The 22,811-nt window shown below is 49.4% G+C and overlaps 1 protein-coding gene across 1 annotated transcript in view; it reads right to left on the bottom strand.

The window, feature by feature from the left end:
* Positions 1 to 2,357: 2,357 nt before the first annotated feature.
* Positions 2,358 to 22,811, bottom strand: part of NDRG1 (N-myc downstream regulated 1) — a 56,165-nt gene continuing 35,711 nt past the window's right edge. The window contains exons 8-16 of the mRNA XM_024741008.1: positions 21,894 to 21,980; positions 19,599 to 19,655; positions 16,731 to 16,834; positions 15,122 to 15,178; positions 14,241 to 14,292; positions 12,961 to 13,008; positions 11,806 to 11,841; positions 7,054 to 7,105; positions 2,358 to 4,190 (exon numbers count right to left, since the gene is read on the bottom strand). Of these exons, the coding sequence (XP_024596776.1) occupies positions 4,009 to 4,190; positions 7,054 to 7,105; positions 11,806 to 11,841; positions 12,961 to 13,008; positions 14,241 to 14,292; positions 15,122 to 15,178; positions 16,731 to 16,834; positions 19,599 to 19,655; positions 21,894 to 21,980 (675 nt within the window). The 3' untranslated portion in view covers positions 2,358 to 4,008. The remainder of the gene's footprint in view (positions 4,191 to 7,053; positions 7,106 to 11,805; positions 11,842 to 12,960; positions 13,009 to 14,240; positions 14,293 to 15,121; positions 15,179 to 16,730; positions 16,835 to 19,598; positions 19,656 to 21,893; positions 21,981 to 22,811) is intronic.

Raw genomic sequence — 22,811 nt, forward strand, 5'->3', positions numbered from 1 at the left:
GCCCCTATAGAGCCTGCACGTGGTTGGTCTTGGTGCACACTTGGTCTCCCAGCTGCTGCCGACACCCAAGGGTCTGGGGATTGAAACCAAAATAAGCAGCTAGGAAATCAGAAATAGATCCCCAGCTGGCAAAACAGCCTCTGGGCAAACCATCTCTAAATAGCATCTGATACATGCAAACACCTGCAACCGTTCATTTCTCTCGATGGAAGCCTGAGCTCCAAGGAGCTGATCGTGGCAGGTCCAGGGGCTCTCTGTGCCACATATGCACCCACTGCCATGGTGATTCCTTGCTGGCTCTTCTATGCCTGCCTTTCCTTTGCTCCTGACTCTCACACAGGATCCGTCACAGAAAAGGCCCTTATTGTGAATGGAGAATAAGGGTGAGCCTACACGCTTCTCCTCCTGCATCGAAAGCAGGGCTCCTTAACCTCGGGTCCTTGGACCAGGGATCCATGGATTAAATTCAGGGGTCGTGTGCTTGGATGGGGGGAAATGAATCTTTGTTTTTACTCATCTCTAATTGCAGTGTGGCATTGTGGGCCACAAACCCTAACGCCACCAGTTGAAATCACATGTATTTTTCTTACCACAGTTGTGGCAGTTTTCTCGAACTGCTGTTATGCTCATCACTTCCTTGAGACCTGCCTCCACATCACTATTTAGTAAAGAAACGCCACACAATCGGAACATTTGCAGAATTACACTCCACCATCAGTGGTTTCTTCTGCAGTTATGTGCTGTATTTCATGCGTTAAAACCCTTCCTGACGTGCACACCGCACACGGTCACCTCCTCCTTCCCTGCCCACGCGCCTGCTGCATGATGATGTAGGCTGCAACGGCGTTTACAGCTAATTACGCTAAGAAACTCTTCAAGGTACGTGAAGAAAAAACCAATATAATAAACGGTAAGATGGTTGTTTAAAAAGGAGGGGCGTGTTAAGTGTGGGCTGCATTTAGGGACTCGCTTCCAAAGAACAAGTATGGGGCTTCCCTGGTGGCGCAGTGGTTGAGAGTCCGCCTGCCGATGCAGGGGACGTGGGTTCGTGCCCCGGTCCGGGAGGATTCCACATGCCCGGAGCGGCTGGGCCCGTGAGCCATGGTCGCTGGGCCTGCGCGTCCGGAGCCTGTGCTCCGCAGCGGGAGAGGCCACAGCAGTGAGAAGCCCGCGTACCGCAAAAACAAAACAAAACAAAAAGAATGAACAAGTATGGAAAAGCAGAAAAAGTAACTTAACAGTTGAGACACCTGGCAAACACGACCTCAGCCAGGCGATCAAAGTCAACCTCATCCGTGTTAAATCACGCTGGTCCATCATGCTGACAGCACGAGGTGATGAGAATGGCACTGAGCCTCCGGGGTCTTCATTCCAAAAACTCAGAACCCCAACTGAACCATGAGAAAACCACATACGCAAACCTCGATTGAAGGCCATTCTACAAAATGCCCCACCAGGGCTTCTCAAAACCGTCAAGGTCATCAAAAGCAAGGATAGTCTGAGAATCTCTTACAGGCCAGAGGAAGCAAAGCAGGCGTGATGACGAAATGTAACCTGGTATCTGGACGGGATCCCGGGACAGAAAAAGGACAACAGGGAAAAACTAGTGAAATCCCAAGAAAGTATGGAGCTTAGTTAATAGTAATCGATCAGTGTTGATTTCTTAGCTGTTACCAATGCACTGTAGCAGCATAAGATGATGATAATAACAGGGGAAACTGGAGGTGGGGTATATGGAAACCCTCTTACTATCTTTGCAACTGTTTTGTAACTTTCAAACTGATTTTAAATAGAAATGGGAGGTGGTACTGAAACCTGTTGTGTCTACATTTTTTTTTTTAAATACAAGGGCCAGAAGCATTGCAGGGATTGTCACTGGGTGGTCTTTCCACATGCTTTTCTATAATAAAAATAAAATGTGAAAAAAGATGTTTCCTTCTGATCACAGGTTGAAAACCTTGATCCCCTTGTCACTGTATTATGCAGCTATTGAGCGCTTGAAACGAGGGCTGGTCTGGATTGAGATGTGCTGTGACGTAAGACACACCCTGGATTTCGTAGTAGGAAGAAAAGAATGCATGATACCTTAATAATTACACTGATCCTATGTTGAAGTGATAATATTTTGGATATGTTGGGTTAAATGATTAAAGTTAATTTCACTTGTCTCTACCTTTTTTAATGTGGCTACTTGAAAATTTGAAGTTACATCTGTGGTTCGTATTACATTTTTACTGGACAGGGGTGCTGTAAAGCAAAGAATTCCAAAGGTGAGGGGCATGTGCTAGGAAGCCCCAGGTAAGGAAAGACCCATCCCAATGCACGACCTCTCAGGCGGGGAAAAAGACACAAGCCACTGCAAAGTTACAAATTTATTGGTCTGGAAATAAATACAAATATCTCATTAAGAAACTCCTCTGGAAAGACTTGTACACAACAGTTTCTTGTTCTGATTCAGCCATTTCTGCCTCCCAGGGGCTAGGTCGCAGATAAACTGAGTCATTATTCCCCCAAGCTACCTAGAAGGCTTGACTATTCCTCCCAGTAACCACCAGGCCCCGGCGGCTGAGTCACAATGTTCCTTTCACTCTGATCAAACTTCCTATAAGAAGATCCACGGTTAGCCAAAGTAAAAATCAAAAGGCAGTAAGTAGTACAGGAACTTGACAGCTACGCTGACGTTGCCCAGAAATGTCAGTGGTGCCACCCCGTTCAGCGAGAGGTTAGAGGGGCAGGGTAGAGGGGAAGGCGGGAGAGGGAAGGAAATCCCATGGAATACACATTCCAGAATCCTTGCATCTTCTGGGCCACCACTCCCCAAGGGAATCCCCACCCCCTACAAGAGCGAACAGTTCTATCTGAAGATCCCGGAAGGTCACCAGGTCAGAAATGTTTGGCAGTCAAGTTCAGATTCAACCCGGGTTGTCCAAGATTGGAAGCTAGATTTAACTCAATCACACATGGTTCCTGGGAACCTGATGGGATCAACTGAAATCACAACTGCACTGGACTCCATCACAACCACGAGGAATCCTTTACATCTAATAACCAAAAATACCAGCCCACCTCAATGCCCCCCTCCCCCTCCCCCGGCCGCTGCATGGAGAAGCAACACAGCCAGGCACGGCCCTCCATTTCAAAGCAGCAGCTACAAATCTACGTGATCTCCCCCATGAATGAAATAATCACTCGTCCATGTATCTGGGGTAGGAAGTAGGCGACGTGGAGGAAGAGGCAGGCAGCAGAATCAAAGCCTCAAACCCCCGATACCAAATGTTTGCCAAGACCATCTCCTTGAAAAACTGGGAGATTTTGTCACCTGCTTCTGTTGTCCATTAAAAAAAATGCCAGAAAAACAGGCTTCTGGCATCGGCACTGAAAAGTGTATATATGCACCGACGTTAAAAATCTACTTCTTCAAGTTCACGACAGAGATCTGCTCTTCCAAACACTTCGGAGCCTCTGCATAAATTCCACCTCTTTCCCCGCTTCCTGTTTGGCTTTGTTAAAAGAGCTCGCCACCATTCCCCCCTCTCCCCCTCTCCAAATCAGAAGGGGTTTGGTTTCCAGAAACTGGGTCTGTTTTTTCTTTAGTTGGAAAGGAAACAGGAAGTAGGTGGGCTGGGCTTCCAACAAAACGTTCCTTCGCGCCAGGATGCTCAGGTCAGCCCAGCCTTGGATTGATCAAGTGTTTGCTCTGTTTCTTGTTTTTGGCAGTTTGGTGTCTCTGAGGGAGGGTAAGACAGTGGCCTCTAGGCCGCTCGCTAGTGGAAACAGGACACTGAGATGCTTCTTTCCCTTTGGTCCACTCCACCCCGCCCTCGCCGGAAGGGGAGCCCTCCACAAACCCAATCTCACTTTGTCCTCACCAGAGCTCACTCGTACAAAATAAGCTTTGGATTAATACCGAGCTACATGTGGTTGGCAGGCAGGGGCGGGGAGGGGCCGGAGGAGGGGCAGCTACAGCGATTGATCCCAGAGTCCAGGGGCGGCCGTCCCCAAGGCCACCTAGCAGGACACCTCCGTGGAGTTGGGCCCTGCGCTGCTCCCGGGGCCGCCGGAGTTGGGGACGATGTCCAGCCGGGCGCCCTCGCTGGTGTGGGAGCGGCTGCGGGCGCCCTCCAGGGACGTGACGCTGGAGCCCGAGGCTGTGCGGGACCTCATCAGGCGCGTCATGCTGGCGGAGGGCACTGCGAGAGAAGAGAGAGACCCGTGAGGGGATGGGCCAGCGCTGGAAGCACCTGCACACCGGGGATGCTGCCTGCTGTGCGCCCCACCCGCCTGGGCACCTTTGCTCCTGTCCATCCTCGCAGCCACCCGGCTGCTGGGCTCCGCATCGTTTCTGTCTCTGCCCACAGAGGTGGAGCGCAAGACCCAGGTGGAGTAAGGACTTGCTGCGATCCCACAGCGGCGTGAACCCACAGCTGGTCTGAATCCCAGCTCTGCCTGCTACCCGCTACTTGAATCCCAGCTCTGGGGCTTTGGGAGTGTCCCTCTCTGAGCCCCCGGCCCCCCCCTATAAAATGGGAATACTACCACTGACACCCTGGTAGCAGCGCTGGGGTGTGTGTCCACCACCCTGTAAGGCCAACAATTACCAGAGCGGGGAGGACGTTCAAGGTTGGCCAGGCTAATCCCTGCATGCCACAGGCTGGAAACCAAGGCCACACAGAGTGGTCAGCTGTCGTCTCTCCCTTCAGGAAACCTGCGAGCTCCCAGGTACTATCAACGGCACTGTCCATTCCAAAGGATTTAAAATGCCCTTGAACACAGCAGGTGGCTTACAAGGTGGAATGAAGACAAAAAATCGCCCCGTCTGTACTGGGTGGAATGGCATCCCCCCAAACTCACGTCCACCGGCACCTCAGACTGTAACCTTCTTTGGAAATAAGGTCTTTTCAGATCTATTTAGATACGATGAGGTCACCCTGGGTTGGGGTGAACTCTGATGCCATGGCTGGTTTCCTCTTAAGAGAAGGAGACACAGGTGCACACGGGGAGAAGCCATGTGAAGACAGGGCAGAGGTCAGAGTGATGCAGCTACAAGCCAAGGACTGCTGGCAACCACCAGAAGCTGGGACAAGGCAAAGAAGGATTCTTCTTAGAATCTTTGGAGGGAGCATGACCCTGCCCACATCTTGAGTTTGGACTTCTAGCCTCTAGAACTGGAGCACTGTGAGAGAATAGATTTCTGTTGTTCTAAGCCACCCAGTTTGTGGAGATTTGTCATGGCAGCCCTGGGAAACTACTACACCACCCGACTGAAGCATCATTGCCAAGGCCATATTGAATAATGGATATCACACACTGAGGCAGCTGATAAATACACAGGCATGTAAGGGTTACACTATTCACTCAATGGGCATAGGTCCTGGCTTTCTGTGGCAGACACCCACAGACAGAATTCATTCTTGCTGTACCGAATCCTCTTCTTACAGAGCTAGTTGCTGAATCCGGAAAAAAATGGGATCAATTCTGTATCTGTTGCTCACATATTCTCTCTGAGCCCCTATTTCTTGACCCCAGATCTGGGGGCTTACTGACCTTGCAGGGCTCTGGTGACCCTAGCATGGTGTCATGGATGCTGAGGGCTCATCATTCTGGCCCGCTGCTGAGCAGGCACTCAGTAAATGAATGATTACTTTGTCTTTAGTTGATGCCTCCAGCTCTCTCTGCTGTCTTTCCCTACAACCTGCAGGATGCTTCAGCTTTCTGGAAATAGAAGCTTATGTGGGGGGCGGGGGGGAAACAAGGCCTGCCTTTCACTTCCTTTCTCCCCAGAATGCACTTTCAAAGCAGAAATCTAAACCCAGGGCAGGTCCAAGACAAACGAGTTGCAATTCATGGCTGCAAGGTAAATGAAGGCCGTCTCCAGTTACTGCCTTTGCCTGCACATTTTCTTGGAGGGAGAGAGGGTGGAAAGGCAGGAGACCCACGAGTAGATGGAAGAGGGCACGTTGGGACAGGGATCCTGTCCGAAGCATGTAAATCAGGCTCGTCCACTCTCAGCCACTCCAGAAACTAAACACGGCTGAGGCCAACCTTAAGACCACATTGCAGTCAGTTGACCAAACATAACGTTACTATTTTAAATGAGCAAAAACAGTTTAAGCCTCAGCAAAAAAAATGGGGGGCGGGGGGAGTGATGAGACGCTCAGACTTCCTTGTGAAGGCGGGCACATGAATTATAATTCCAGGCCGCAGACAAAGAACCACATCGGGGCCGGAACCGTGGCCGACACACCGACATATACCAACGGGGGCTGCAGTGCGCTGACACTTGGTGTTGCCTGTCCTGGTCACGGGACCGCACTTCTGAAAATGTGTCTGTGAATAAATGTCTGTAAATGAACGATACTCATAGCGCAAGAAGCTCCAAGTTCGTTAATTGTGCTTCTATTTACCTTCAATTCCCAAACCTAATGATTTAGCAAAGACATGCTCTGTCTTGAATGTAAGTGGCTTTATCACCCACTTGTTCAGAGCTTTACATTTTTCAAAGGACTTTCACAGATCCCCACTCTGCTCCTTACTTAATCTCTCAAAGCCTCAGTTTCGTCATTTGTAGATGAGGATAAGAGTATCTCCTAGGATTATTGTGATGATTAAATAAGAGAAAAATAAAGGATTTATTAATCTGTCATCACCACCACCACCACCATCATTGCCATTTTACCAGCATCGCCACCATCACTACAAGTCTCTTAGAGAGTATGTAATCAAAATTTAAAAGATTTTCATGGTCTTATTGTTTGTTGTCTTCTTTGTGCTCAGAGGGGTAATCCTCACCTAAACCTTAAAACACTCCCTGGTGTGAAACAGCTTCTGTTCAACAATGGAGGGAGAATGAGGCACTGTGGTATGAAGAGATACGGGAACCCCTGCCCTGCGGCCCATCCTCCACACACCTAAATACTTCTTCCCTGACCTGCCCAGTTTGCAAAAAGCCTGAAGCTGGCCGAGGTGATACAGAATACTGTACTCATCCCAACCTGGTTCCAGTTCCCACACCTACCCTTCAACCCACCGCCTGCCAGGAAAGGCCATACTCACTGTATCCCATGCCCTGCACGAAGTACTTGAAGGCCTCGGCAAGCTTGGCCGGCTGCAAGAGAAAAGAGGGGAAGTGCTGTCAGTCACCAGAGGTCCAGATCATGCAGCCATGCCTGTGGGCACCTTCGTTAAAGAGCTTGGCCCAAGATACAAGGCCACCTCAGGTGGATAGGACAAAACACAAAAGGAAAGGAAAGACTATGGGATAATTATGGAGACCAAAATTAGCTTTGACCAGAAGTTACATGACCTGTCTGAGCCAGTTTTCTCACCTCTAAAATATGGGCAGAGTGCCACACCTACTCCTGAGGGCTTCTCTAAAGAAGACATCATTGGATAAAGTGATGTGTCCAACTCAGGGTCTAGAATGTAATAGCCACTCACTGTGCTAAGGGCTTTGCAGCATTATCTCATCTTCCCGACAACAGCCTTACGAGGTTAGTACCATCTTCATATATGTTTCACAGCTGAGCAGACTTGGAGAGATAAATAATCCGTCCAAGGTCTTATGATTAATCAGTGGTCTTGTATATTAACCCAGGGCTTTCCAAACCCCATAACAGTTTACTCTCAGCCTGGCTGGCTGGATGAAAGGATGGTGGATAAATGGATAGATGAAAACGAAAAAAGATCGATGGAAAGAAGGAAGGAAGGATGATGGATAGATTAATGAAAAGAGAGGCTGTATGGATGGAAGGAAAGAAAAAGATGGTCAAAGAAGGAAGAATAGATGAATGGATGAATGGATGGATGGATAGATGGATAGGTGAACAGACAAATCAATCAACTGGGCTACTTTAAGTAAAATGAGTTGGGAATGCTGAGAACACACCCAGTTCTACCAATTACACTCAAAAATTTAATCTAAATGGGAGGTGAAGGCCATATTCGCAGGCTAATTAATTCCAACTCTTTTTTTTTTTTTTTTTTTTGGTACGCGGGCCTCTCACTGTCGTGGCCTCTCCCGTTGCAGAGCACAGGCTCCGGACGCACAGTCTCAGCAGCCATGGCTCACGGGCCCAGCTGCTCCGTGGCATGTGGGATCTTCCCGGACCGGGGCACGAACCAGTGTCCCCTGCATCGGCAGGCGGACTCTCAACCACTGCGCCACCAGGGAAGCCCTAATTCCAACTCTTAAATGCAATGTCCTGGGTCTATTCTCACACCCTCTCATTTCACTGGTGAGCGGTCATCGGGGAGGGAGTGTCCCTGCCCACCTCCACCAGCTCCTGCCACTGTTCTCAAAGAGACAAATGACATTTAAAGAAGAGCCTGTGCTGCAGTTGGCCTCTGGGGGTCACGTGATGACGGTAAGAAGGGGACGAGAGTTGCAGGGACATCTGTGTTCAACATGGCGGACAGAAACAAGAGGACAGGCTTGGAAAGGAGAATATCTGGGCCCAAACTCGGCTCCCCTGGGTGACCAAGGGCAATCTCTCCCATCTGTTAGCCTCAGTTTCCCTTCTGTGACTGTGACAGAATGCATGCTCTTCCTTCCTCTAAAGACTGTTGCAAGGATTGAATGGAATGAAGGATGGGAACGCCCTTTGTAAAAACACACCCAACTTGCAAGGGCAGGAGGAGGAGGGATTACACAGTTACTGGTCCTCACTGGGCTGCTCTCCTGGGAGCCTGGGCTAGCTCAGCTCCTGCCATGACATATAAAACGTGTTTTAACTAAGGATAGAGTTAGATTTTTCTCATTTCAAGTAGAGAAAGGAATAAAGGAAGGAAGGAAGTGTAGGTGGAAAGAAAAATGGCGCCCCTCCTCTGCAGCCAGCTTAGGCTACACTGTCTCAGTAGCAGTGTCGAGCGGGCTGGGTGGACGGACTAGTCACCAGTGTGCAGGTATTAATCCTGTTTACCTCTAAGCAGGGCTCTACTGGAAAGCCATCTGTTCCCTCTAGAAACTGAGACAGCCCACCCTTCTCTGGCTACTCCAGCTATCAACTGGGCAAAGCACAACAGCAGATAAAAAGTTGAAAATAATTTGTTCTTTGCCAGTGGGAGCAGAGAGAGACACTGGGAACAGAAGTTAAGAGAGCCACCCGAGGCCACTTGTGCCTGCCCACTCTGCAAGGGAGGCTCCCAGGGAGCTCAGCGGGACTTGTCAGGACCGGGGGGGCGCCTAGAGCTAGAAAAAGGCACACATCCGATTGAGAAATCGCTGGATTACTGAAGCTCTGAAGTCCCTTTCAGGACTGGAGGGAGAAAGAAGGTCAGGAGACAGTTTGGTGGAAAAGACAACCCAAAATGCACAAAATATTTCATAGTAAGATAGAGTGCAAAACTGTACTGATAGAAAATTATAAGAAGAGATAAAAAATTCATTCACTTGTTAGGTGGGGGGGCGGGTATTTATGGGTGGAGACCTGGAGGGGACAGTTACTGTGCAGCAAACACACTACAGTGACGATACGTTTATACGTGCGCGCACACACACGCATACACGCATACACGCATACACACACATGCATACACGTATACATGTGCACACACATACGTGTACACGTATACATATACACACACATGCATATACATATGCACACACACATACACGTATACATACACACACATGCATACACGTATACATATGCACATACACATACGTGTACACGTATACATATAAACACGTATACATGTGCGCACACATACGTGTACACGTATACATACACACATGCATATACATATGCACACACACATACACGTATGCATACACACATGCATACACGTATACATATGCACATACACATACGTGTACACATATACATACACACATGCATACACGTATACATATACATACGCATACGCGTATGCACATACATACACACATACGCATACACGTATGCACATACACACATACGCATACACATATACATATACACACATATGCATACACATATACATACACACATACACACATACGCATACACGCATACACGCACATACACACATGCATACACGTATACATGTGCACACACATACGTGTACACGTATACATATACATACGCACATGCGCATACACATATGCATATACACACACGTATACATATACATACACACATACACGTATACATATGCACATACACATACGTGTACACATATACATACACACATGCATACACGTATACATATACATACTCACATACACACATATGCATACACGTATACATGTGCACATACACATACGAGTACACATATACATACACACATGCATACACGTATACATATACATACTCACATACACACATACGCATACGCGTATGCACATACATACACACATACACACACACGTATGCACATACACACATACGCATACACGCATACACGTATACACACACATGCATACACGTATACATATACATACACACATACGCATACACGCATACACGTATACACACACATGCATACACGTATACATAAACATACTCACATACACATGCATACACGTATACATATACATACACACATACGCATACATGTATACATAGACACACACATACGCATACATGTATACATATACATACACACATATGCATACATATACATGCATACACACGTGCATACACGTATACATATATATACACACATATGCATACACGTATACATATACAAACACACATATACACATGCGTACACGTATACATATACATACTCACATACAAACATATACACGTATGCATACGCGTATACATATACATACACACATACGCATACACATATACATATACATACATATACATATGCGCATACATATACATACATACATATGCATACATGTATACATATATATGCTCACATACACACATACGAACTCACATACACACATATGCATACACGTATACATAAACATACATACACATGCATACACGTATACATATACATACACACATACGCATACACATACATATACATACACACATACGCATACACGTATACATATACACGTATACATATACTCACATACGCATACACGTATACATATACATACATATACATATGCGCATACATATACATACATACATATGCATACATGTATACATATATATGCTCACATACACACATACGCATACAGTATACATAGACATACACACACGTACGCATATACATATACATACTCGCATACACGTATACATATACATACATACATATGCATATACGCATACATATATATGCTCACATACACACATATGCATACATGTATACATAGACATACATACACACATACGCATACACATATACATACACACATGCATACACATATACATACATACACACATATGCATACACATATACATACATACTCACATACACGTATACATATACATACTCACATACATATACACATGTGCATGCACACACACACACAAACACAGAAACACACCCTTTGGTCCATCTCTTCTCTGCGCTCCCTGCTTTGCCCCTGGGCTACAGGAGCCTGTGGCTCCAGCGGAAGCCTCTGGTCTTTGCGGTCAGGCACACCTAGATTCTGGTGCGCGACTGCCAAGCTGTGTCCACTTGGCAAATCCCTTCACCCCTGTGAACGCCAGCATCAACTACTCCACAGGGGCTTCTGGGGGACGACCAAGCAAGTCCTGACATGCAAGCACCTTTCATAAACGGTAGCAGGTCCAAATGTGTCATCAGATGTAATAGCAAGGTGGGCGGCCAGCAGGCAGTGAGGGAAAGGGGGGTAACGGGTCACAGAGGCAAATGCCCTCCACCTGGGGAGCGGGGACAGGTGTAACTCACCTGGGAGATCTGTGGGAGGCCGCCACAATCCGCCATCTGGGAGAAAGAAAGCTGGTTAGTGCCAAAGGCCTCACGTGGAGGGGATGCCGGCTCTGTGGACCAGCTCCAAATGGGCATCCACTCTGCCCGCTGCCCTGCCCCGGGCCTGCCTTGCTGAGGGGGGCCTAGACATGTTACAGGTGGGGAAACACCCACCTCACCTGGCACGCCTGCTTTGATTACTATCTGTCTCGGCATTAAACTCCGCCTTCTTGGCAACCATTACTTGCAGCTTACAACAGGCCAGGCGCTGTGCTAGGCCCCGTAGATGATTTCTCTGCTCCCCCAAAACCCTGGAAGGGACGACTGTCCCACTTTAAAGGCAGAAACTGGGCCAGAGAGAACTTGAGGAACTTGCAAAGTTCTGGCCACGGTCTGTCTGACCGGAAAGCATTCACTGCACGAGGCCCTGGACACACAATCTCTTTAAAGACCCCTCAGAAGGAAACTGCAGGATTCAAGGCTTCAGGCCTGATGGGGCTCCTGGTTGGCCACCCTTGGTAAATGCTATAATTTCCAGAGTTGCTAGTAAATCACCAAACCCAAAGCCATCATCACTGCTTAAAGCCATTCCAGGCATGTGTGAATATTTATCCAAAGCCCAGGGTTCTGGAGCACTTGGGCAGCGAGGTGAGGATGAGGAAATAGGACTGGAAGGTCTCGGTGAGACTGAGTGGGGCTGTGGCCAGCCTATAGCCCAGAGTCTCAAGACTAAATCCCAAGGGCTAGCCTCAAGGTCAGCTAACTTGGGGCAGCCTTCAGCCCAACGGGAATGCAGCGACAGAACTCCAGGGGCCCATTCAGCAGGGCAGGGTGGTGCAGTGGGGACAGGCTGTCTAGAATCAGGCCCCACCCACACAATCCCTATCCATCCCTCTTCAGAGCACCATGGCCGGCAGCCCGTAAACTCCTGGGGTGCCAGAGAGGGATCCCCTCATCTTTGCAGCCTTGGGTTACCAGCCAGCACCCAATAGATGTTTGTGAACAGACACATTAATTCACCATTTCTGTGATTTCTGACCACCAGCTTTGCCATAATCAGGCACAACTCAAGTTTGCAGGAAACTTAGGGATTTCTGAGAGAACAAATTTAACCCTCCATCACTTTCCCTGTACCTTGAGAAGAGTGGTCTTCGTTGGGTCCAGTTTCGAGTTGCACTCCACCTAGACAAGAAGAGGGAGAAGAAATTTGCAAATTGTCTACCTGGAGCCAAAGTCATAAATTTTCCCCCTCTCCCTGCCACTCTGCCACCATCACCAGGAGCTCCAGTATTCCTACTGTCATGGAAGAAAGAATGTGGGCTTTGGGATTCAACAGATGTGGCTTTAAATTCCAGCCCTACCATCACTAGCTATATGACCTTGGACAAGTTACCTAACTTCCTTGAGCCTCAGTTTCCTCATCAATAAAATGGGGATAATATCTTTTTCAAAGGGCTGTTGTGAAGATTAGCTAAAATGTAGAAGGTGCTCCAGAAACAGCTACTAAATGAATGGGCTTGTTTAACCAGCTGCTTCCAGTAATTCTTTAGATTCAACAACCCCAGTCCCAACAACCATTCTTCAAATGAAATCATATCCACCAAGATGGTTTCTTTCTTCAGTTTGTCAATGACCCTCTTAAAAGTGCATCTAGAAGTAGGCAAAATACCCACCCGTAACGTGTGATGTTCAAAATGCCTATGGTAGAATTATCACCTCCCTTAACATAAAGAATATATCTTTATTGATGCATCTTATGATTATGTCCAGTGGACTAGATTGCAAGTAATTCATGGTTCATTTGGATACCCCAGGTCTTTACTGAATGAACATTTGCTGACCTTGCTCTAGCCTACTGCACAAGGCATGTCACTACTCTAGGACTCTGCCCACCAGCCCCCAAGTCTCCCGTGTCCTCGGCTATGGGGGTGTTGGAAAGATGGAGTCCGTTTTGCCTCTACCACATCACAGGTGGGAATTAAGGGGTGAAATGAGCCAGAAAACCTTTCCTAAGCCCCTCTCCCCAGAGGCCTGTCTGCCCCATCAGATGGATCAGGCTCCAACCAGGTCTGAAAGCTCCACCTGATTCCCAAACACGCAGACAGTCTCCTGGCCAGGAAGCCAAGCAGAAACACGCCCGTATAAACAAGCCAATGGGAGGCAGATCGGCAGGTGAGGGGGCCTGGGAGAGGAGACAGAGGTCCCACTGCCAAGCAACTAGGGCTGGCAGTCACCAGGGAAGGAGGCTGGTGGCTGGACCCTCTGACCAAAGGCCAATATGGCATCTAGAAGATGTCACTTGCCCTGATGGGAGCAGAGGAGGGGAAGAGGGTGGGCAGGAAGACTTCATACCAAGGTAACTAGAATTGGACCGTTGAGTTAAGCACAGAAACCAGTGGTTGATTTCTACATACCACAGCGTCCACAGCAGGAGAACTGTCCCCAACCACCAACAAAGCAGGACACCTGGGGGCAGGGAGACAAGGGGGAGTTAACACAAGGTTCACTGAGAGATTCTCACGCCCCCAGCCCTGCCAGGCTGGGGCCAGAATTTAAAAAAAAAAAAAAAAATTGACTTTGTTTTCCCCAGTACCTTTGGCTCTTTTTACTACCTTCATTCTCTATCCTCTGCTTTATTCTTAGGAAAAAACGGGTTAGTAGTCATTTACACCTTAGTATGAATTTCAGCCAGAGAATTTCCATGCCCTGATGTTTTATTTTCAAGCACCCTCTCCATAAGGAAGGATGAGTAGGACTTTGCCAGCAATCAAAAACAGAGATGAAAACGACATGCCTGACATAGAAAATGGCACGTGCGAAGTTCAGGTGTCAAATAATACGGTTCACTTAAGGAACTATAAAAAGACTTAGTGTTACTGTTGGAATCCAGGTGGCTGTACCCACAACTGTCTTTTCCTTCTAGCTCTATAGGGCACTTCAGGGTGGGTCCTATGTCTTATTCATCGCCAGGCTCTGTGAAGCAAAGCCTCACACAGCACTGGGCACAGAGCAGGTGCTTCATAAATGCTGTCCAGTTGTGGTTATTGGCATTCCTTGTTCGAGGTCCAAGGCTCCCCCCACAGCTCTCAGGGACACCCTACAAACCAAATTCCTGCACAAGGGGAAGACGAGTGAGTCTGGGCCGTGCCCAATCCCTGGGCAGAATCCATGCAGTTCTCGCTGACTGGGCTGTCCTAGCACAAGGGGGGGCAGTCCTGCCAAACTCAGAACTAAGGTGCTGCGGGCAACGGTAAGCACAGCTGAAGAGACGGTGCGGGAGAGAAGGGCAACTCACTGCAGGGTGACCGTATGGGTTCCGGGCATCGGCCGCTCAATCTCCAGGTCCCGCCGGCTACAGACAAACAACAAACAAACATACCTTTACATCGGCAGACCCTCCCCTGGAGGAAGCCCCTCCCACCGAGCCAATCCCAGAAGCTCCTGCACTGGCCCCTCTGGCAAACACCCACCTACATCCCAAGCTGTGTGAGGTCCCACCCCAGCCTCTCTGGGTCCATAGAAGTGGCTTCAGAGACAGCAGGACTCATGGACCCCACCTCATTGTCCCCCAGATGCTTTCTTCCTTTTATGTACAAATCACACCCTCCTCTACAGAGGGTCCCTGCTTCCCGTCCCCCCTCGTAGGAGCCTCTACCTCCCAAATGGTGTCCAGCCTCTTCTCTTAGCCTCACTCTCACTCTCGCCCCCAACTCTGAGTCCCCTACATAGTAACCAAACCAACTCTTTAGAACTCAGACCTGATCCTTTCACTCCCTCGTTTTAAACCCTCCCATGGTCTCCCACTGTACCCAGTGTGGGTCCATTACTCTCCCCTGCAGACGGGCACCAGCCTCTCCCTGCCTGGCAGCTCCCACCATGAGACACCCTTTCCCAGCTCACAGCCCGGAGCCAGACCGGCTGCATCCAAATCACGCTCCTCTGCTTCCTAGCTGTGTGACCTTGGGCAGGATGCCGAACCTCTCTGTGCCTTCACTTCCTCAGCAGGAAATGATGGTGAGAGCACCCTCATCATAGGGCTTTTCAGAGGCACCAGTTCGTCCCTGCAACATGTGGGGCAGCGAGGGGTTGTTGCTCGTCTCCTCTGGGTACCCACTGCCCAGGTGAAAGCCTGCCCTCTCCAGTCCTCACTTAGCACTTGCTGAATAAATGAGCACTCAGCCTCCGTGTCTTTGGTTACACGCTGGGGCCATTACCAGTCACCCCTGCACTGAGAGGCTGGGTGGAGGGTAAGAGGAAAGGGACACGAATGCCCTTCATAAAGTCAAGTTACTAACATGTGAGAGACACAGAGCCCAGGAGGCTTATTCCTGCCCACTCTGTGGGAGCCGCAGGCTGAGTTCCCTGGAGATTCCAGAACCCCTGGCTGCTCCCAGGGGCCCCGAGCTGTCCCCTCCCCTAGCTGAGCCCCAGACCAGCACTCAGGTATCCTTAAGAGGGCTGCACCCTCGCCAAACGCCATGCTCATGTGTCCTTATCCTTGGAGTGACTCCTTCGCTTCCCAGCAGCCTCCCTGGATTCTTCCCGTCCTCTCCCAGTGCTTTGCTGCCCTCCCGCTCAGCTCTCCCCACATCCGGGCCTTCCTTAGGGTCAGCGTTGGCACAGGCATGGACGCAAACCCTTTGCGATGTGACTGTTCCCACTCGTGCGTGCGCCCCTGGTGGTCTGGAGTAGAAGTTCAGCTCCTCGCAAAGCACTCAAAACTCCAGGAGGCACCTGACTTCCCAGGGGCCCTCACTGGGCACCCTTGTTCTGTTCATCTATTTGCTCAGGGGCTGCATCTTATATTAATTTTATAAGCCCTCCTCTCTTGCCCCATGTTCGTTCCGGAACTACAAAAGGAGCCTGACAAGCGGCCATCATGTGGCCCAGCGGCATCCTGGTACCTGTTGTAGACGTTGATGAACAGGTGCAGGTTGCCGGGGTTCATGTCATTCACGATGTGCTGGCGGCAGGTGTGGACCACCTCCACGTTATTCTGCATTTCCTCCTGCATTGACAGAGGGGAGAATGTCGTTCGTGGGAACTGCGGCCACGGGCCGGTCACTACCCCCACCATTCTTCAGGTTATCCAGCTACGTAGTGAAGGCAGTAATGCCTACTCCACGAGCCTGCTATGGAGCCTGAGGGAACCTTCAGGAAAGCGGAAGCCGCACTCAGATGCAGACTGATGTCTGGGTATCAGCTGGGAGCAGAGGGAATGCAAAGCTGGGGGGCAAGCACGCCCTGTTGGGCTCAGACTTCAGGAGTTTTGATCTGAAGTCGGTCCTCTCGGCTCCGTCACTGCCCCTTAATTGGACGAGTGCTTCACCTCTCTGAGCCTCAGCTCCCTTAAAAAAAAAGAGTGGGGATGACATTACCCGCCTTCATCAAATTGTAGGATTTATCAGAGGTTGGCCACTCTGGAAAGCTCACTGTCAACAGTAAGCATCGAGGCGACTGTTAGCAATTACTATTATATTCTTTTTAATGGGGAGAGGTGAAAAGGAGATTTTCATGTTTGCAAAACAAAACCGACTCATGCAACAGGAAGTTGCCGGAATGACGGGCAATGTTGATTTCCAGGAGGGCCAACCAGACCCTTGCAGAAGGCTGGCCTCAGCCTTCCCTCTCCCTGTTTCCTTTCTGAATGTGACTTGGGACAAACAAACAAGTTATGAGCTTGCTCTGTTTCTCATTTGTGCGACAGCAGATGCTACAGTTTTCACGAAAGGGTCTGATGTGATTGACAACAACCAGATCAGGAGCGAGAGGGAGAAAACGGGGCCCAGTGTCTCCCTGAGCTGTGTCAAGACAGTCCACGGTCACTGAAGCAACAAAGAGACCAGTCTTATCCCCAAAAAACATCAGGAAAAAAATAGTCCGAGGAATTGTGCTGGGGTTACAGATTGAAACACAGCTGCAGCAACTCGGGGGTACCAACATATACCCCAGGTAATTTGGGGTACAGTCAGGCAAAGTTCTTACTCTATACTTGACACCCCTCTTCCAGGAAAATACAGATGCTAGCTCTGATCTTTCCCATATTGCTGTCAGATTCAGATTATACACTCAGGGTGGAGAAAATGTATTGCAAACCGTGAAAGGAAGCATGAGAAAGGAAAGGGGACTCTAGTGGGCTACAAGGTGGCCCCAAGGACATGTTTCACATCAAATTCCTGGACTCTGCGAACGTTATTTGGAAAAAAGGTCTTTGCAGATGTAATTTAAGTTAAGGATCCAGAGATGAGGTCATCCTGCCTTATGCCGGTAGGTTCTAAATCCAGTGACAAGTGTCCTTGTAAGACAAAGGCAGAAGGAGATTTGAAACAGACACAGAGAAAGCCGCGCAAAGATGGAGGCAGAGAGTGGAGTGAGAAACCACAAGCCGAGGAAGGCTGAGGCTACCAGAAGCCGAAAGAAGCAAGGAAGGATCTTCCCCTAGTACCACGGGAGGAGTGTGGCCCGGCCAACACTCGGTTTCAGATTTCTGGCCCCCAGAACTGAGAGAGGATATATTTCGGTTGTTTTAAGCCACCCAGTTTGTGGTACTTTGTTAGAGCAGCCACAGGAAACTAATACAAGGATCAAACGCAGTGCACACTTTAGCAGGCCAGCAAAACCTCTGCTTCCCTGGGTGTCATATGGTCACACGCCAGACGGTCACTCTTCAGCTAAGGAGGCAACAGTGGTGTGTAGGCCACACACAGTGAACAGACAAGTCACCTCAAGCTGGGCAACTTGAAGGCCACGTCAGACCCCTGCATCAGAGCAGTACATCCTCCAGCCCAGCAGGAGGTACAAAGCCAGACTCAGGGGCCACGCCGGCCGGGTGGCAGGGCAGAACCACACACCACTCGCGTGCTGCCAGGGGCTTGGTTCAGCCCATGCTCAGTGGGGATAAGTGCTCCAGCAGAGGCACAGATGGTTACCGGAACCCACACTGGAGCGAGACTCATGGGTTCAAAACCCAGCCCCTCTCGCTGGCTGTGAGACCTCACACAGCTCACTCAACCTCTCTGGTCTCAGCTTCCCCATGTACAACTGGGGAAAAAAACAGATCCATAACTAGGAATAAAAGGTCCTCCTCATACGGGTCATAGAGTCCTTAGGACCAAGGCTGACGCACAGCAAATTCCATGGATGTGTTTGCTGTAGGCTTTGTTATAGCCCAGAACTGGAAAGAACCCAAACGTCCATCAACAGGTGAACGGAGAAGCAGCCTCTGGTACACCCATACCACAGAACACCGCTCAGCACTAAAAACGGACGAACTCTTGATTCGCCCAATGACATGGATGGATCGCAAAATACTTTAACGCTGAGTGAAAGAAGTCAGATTTAAAAATAAAAGATACTGTTGACATAAAAATCTAGGAAATGCAGATGAATCTACAGTGACCCAAAGCAGGTCAGAGGTTACCTGAGGAGGAGAGATGGATTACCAAGCATCACAGGGCAAGTTCTGGGGGTTACGGTATTTCGTTAGTCATCTGTGATGGCTTCAGTGATGGTTTTAAGAATGTCAAAATTTGTCAAATTTGTCAAATTTCAATATGTGCCGTGTACTGTACTTCAACAAAGCTGTTAAAAAAAGACTTCTGTTAAAGGGAGAGCAAGAGAGAAGGAATGGCGTGACGATTGTGAATGAGTAACGATGGGCTATTTCTGGAGGGTCGGATGGAGCGGCTCCTTGCTGTGCCTGGGCCGTCTCTGCGCTCTACATGCCTGGCAGTACACGACTGAACAACACAACGACAGGCCACGCTGCTCACCTTCCCGAAGAGGTGAGACATCACCATGTCTGGAAGGGCTTGGGTCCATCCGGAGATCTGGGAGGACAGAAACAGGGATTAGAAAGCCGGCGTTCACAGTAGCCGGACAAGATGAGGCCAATCCCACTGCCCTGGGGGTGGAGCAGCAGTGTGGGCTCCCTGGCACTCAGGTCTGAGGACGCCCCTTTGATGCGAAGGCGGTTACCTGTCTCCAGTTACTCACTGAACCTGGGGCCCCGGAAGGCAGGGTCATCGATTCTCCTTACTCTCAGAGCCCGGGGCACAGGAGAAGCGGAGAAAATGCATCTGAACAAAGACCCCACGTACTCCCAGCTTTTGTCAGGCCTCAGTTCACCAAGTCCTCGGTAAAGGGGGCCTGTCCATGACTTCTAAACACACACTGAGCTCCCAGTCTACACGCCAGGATCTGCTTACCTCAAACTATATCATCCTCTAGATTTTCCCTCTTAAGCCAGTTTCCTCTCTCTGAATATACTGACCTTCTCTTGTCTACCTGCTCCCACCAACAATGCTAGGTATAGAGCAGGAGCTCCATAAATGCTAGGCATACAGCAGGAGCTCCATAAATGCTAGCTGTGCAGCAGAAGCTCCATAAATGCTAGGTACACAGTGAGAGCTCTGTACATGTTAGGCATACAGCAGAAGCTCCATAAATGTGTGTTGGCCAACTTCAGTGTCAGGCAGGAACCCACAGGGGAGAGAAGCTCTAGACCTGGGGGACCTAGGCTGACCCATCTGCCACCTCCTAGCTGTGTGGCCCTGGGAGGGTAGCAGAGCCACTGGACCTCAGACCTCTTATCTGTAACCAGGATGCCAGGAGCTTCAGAGTCACAAGGCCAAGGTGAGGGTTACACACGGCAACTACACATGTCACAGGATCAGACCCCAGTGTCTGACACACACTAGACCCCCAAGAGAGGTCTTCCTCTTCCAGGGCTTGGGCTGGAAAGGAAGGATATGGTGCAAATACTAAAACCCCCCAAACAGCCCTCGGGCTCCACTTTAGCCAGTGGTCAATGTCCCAGCCCCCACGTCTGGCTCAGAACAGCTACCAAGAAGCCAAACTGGCCAACTGCAGTGCCATTCCCTTTGCTGGAAAAAAAAAAAAAAAACAGGGAGTGTGTTCCGCTTCTGAATATCACGCTGGTGGGAGGAAAGGGCTCCCTCATCCTGGCGGAATGTTCCAGGAAGGAATGAAATATCACAGTGGCCAGGATGGGGTGGGAAGCAGGGGGAGGGGAGACCCCTTCAAACCCCCTGTCCCCAAGAGCCGTCCCAAACTTGGCAAAAACACACTTTCAAAATGAGAAGCCAGGATCACCCCAGCTTGAAAGTCTGTCCTGTTAGAGTTGGAATGGTTTCCCCCTCTCCTTGGCAAATACTGGGGCCTTTATGAAAAAAAAAATCATCTTTTTAAAAGATAAACAAGGAACCCAGCCAGAGCACAGCTTCCTGAGACAGCTCGGGCCCTTTCCCCAGCTAGGGATGTGTCCTGCTAGCTCTACATTCCCAGACCTGCGGTGCTTGGGTCTCGGCGGGCGTTTGACACCTGCTGACGGAGAGACGGGGCCGGCGGTGAGCCCAGCTCAGAGGTGATTCCAAGCACCACAGAGTCCAAGGGATCTTGTTTGGCCCCAGTTCTCCCACTGCTTGGCTCTGTGCGGCCCTAGACAGCTTCCTAACCCCTGCGACCCTCAGTTTCCTCCTCTGTAGAATGGTTTTAACAATCCCCACTCCTGGAGTGACTGAGGATTGAATGAGGTCATGAAGGTATAGCCACGGAGAGTAGAAAGAGAACTTGATAAACATTCAACACTTGTTAGCTAATTATTATTATCATAAAGTTAAGTGGCATAGAATCAGTACGAGATACGTTATTTCTTTTTCATTAATAATATGTAGGTGACTGGGGTGACAGGCATCTGTCTTGTTCATCTTTTTATTCTCAGCATCTTGATCTAAGCCCAACATATGCTAAGTCCCCAGCGAACACTTCTTAACCCAGGCTGTCCTTATCAAAGCTGGCTCGGGACCCATGTCCCAGAGGTATTGCTGGCTTGGACAGCAGTGTCCTATTGAAATCTGAACGGCACATGGCTGCGGTCATGTTCACCACTCAAAGCCAAGCGGAGGAAAGCTGCCTTCTTTGCTGGGGGTGGTGAAGGGGTGGGGCTAGGAGAGGTCTCTTGCATTCTGTGCTCCAGGCAGAGTCAGGCACACCTGCCCCTCTGCAGACTGGGACACCCCTTGCCCGACCCAGGCCCCCAGCCTCACCTTGGAGGCGGCCCAGTCCATCCAGCCTTCCGCACAAGGGTTCACATTAATGAGGACGAGGCCCTCCACCATCTCGGGGTTGTTCAGCTGCAATTGGAGACACGAAGTGAGAGAGGCAACCTAGCCATCTGAGAGACTGTGAACTTTAAAGTCAAACCAAAGACTGAGAAAAGTACCAGAAGAGGACCCGTGTAGACCCCCAGAGCAGGCCGCTGCTCTCGACACTGCCCCCCTTCCAAAACTGAGGTTCCAGCTCAGTAGACACTAATGGGGTTCCTGAGAGAAGGGAAAGGGGAAACCATAGGAGAAGTAGGAGCACATGTGCTTGGCAGACCTAGGTGGGACAAGTCACTTCACGCTGCTGCCCCTCAGCTTCCCTAGCTGTGAAATGGGTACAACATACCATGGCCCTCATAAATCAGACAAGCTAATCAGCTCTTCAGTAATCAGTAAGAATTCTATTACTTCTCAGAGATATGGAGACAGAGACCTAAGATACAGTTGAGACCTTATTTTATCTGCTCAGAGCCTAGACAGCCAGACCATTTTGTATTCGTGCCAGCACGCCTAACCTCTAGCAAAGTCCGGCAAATAATAGGCCATCAGATTACATACGGTTGAATAAAACGAGCATCGCTGCATTTTGAAACAACTGTTTGGTAAGGATCCAAAGGACCCAGCAGCACCTGACCTGGACCCCTAGTAACGTAAGTGACATCTGTCATGGTAGCACATATATCTCTGATTAGCTCAGAGTTAGTCAGGGTCCAAGAGTTCCCTGGCCACAAAGCCCGTGCAGCTATCACAGAGAAGTAGCACAGTAGTCAGTGACATGAGGGCCTGGCCACAGTCACCGCGAATCGAGCAAAGATGATGATAAAAGAACATGTCTCGTGCGGCATTTCGGTGAAGGGAAAG

This window comes from Neophocaena asiaeorientalis, unplaced genomic scaffold (genome assembly GCF_003031525.2).
Source record: "Neophocaena asiaeorientalis asiaeorientalis breed wild unplaced genomic scaffold, Neophocaena_asiaeorientalis_V1.1 scaffold177, whole genome shotgun sequence".
Classification (NCBI taxonomy): Eukaryota; Metazoa; Chordata; class Mammalia; order Artiodactyla; family Phocoenidae; genus Neophocaena; species Neophocaena asiaeorientalis.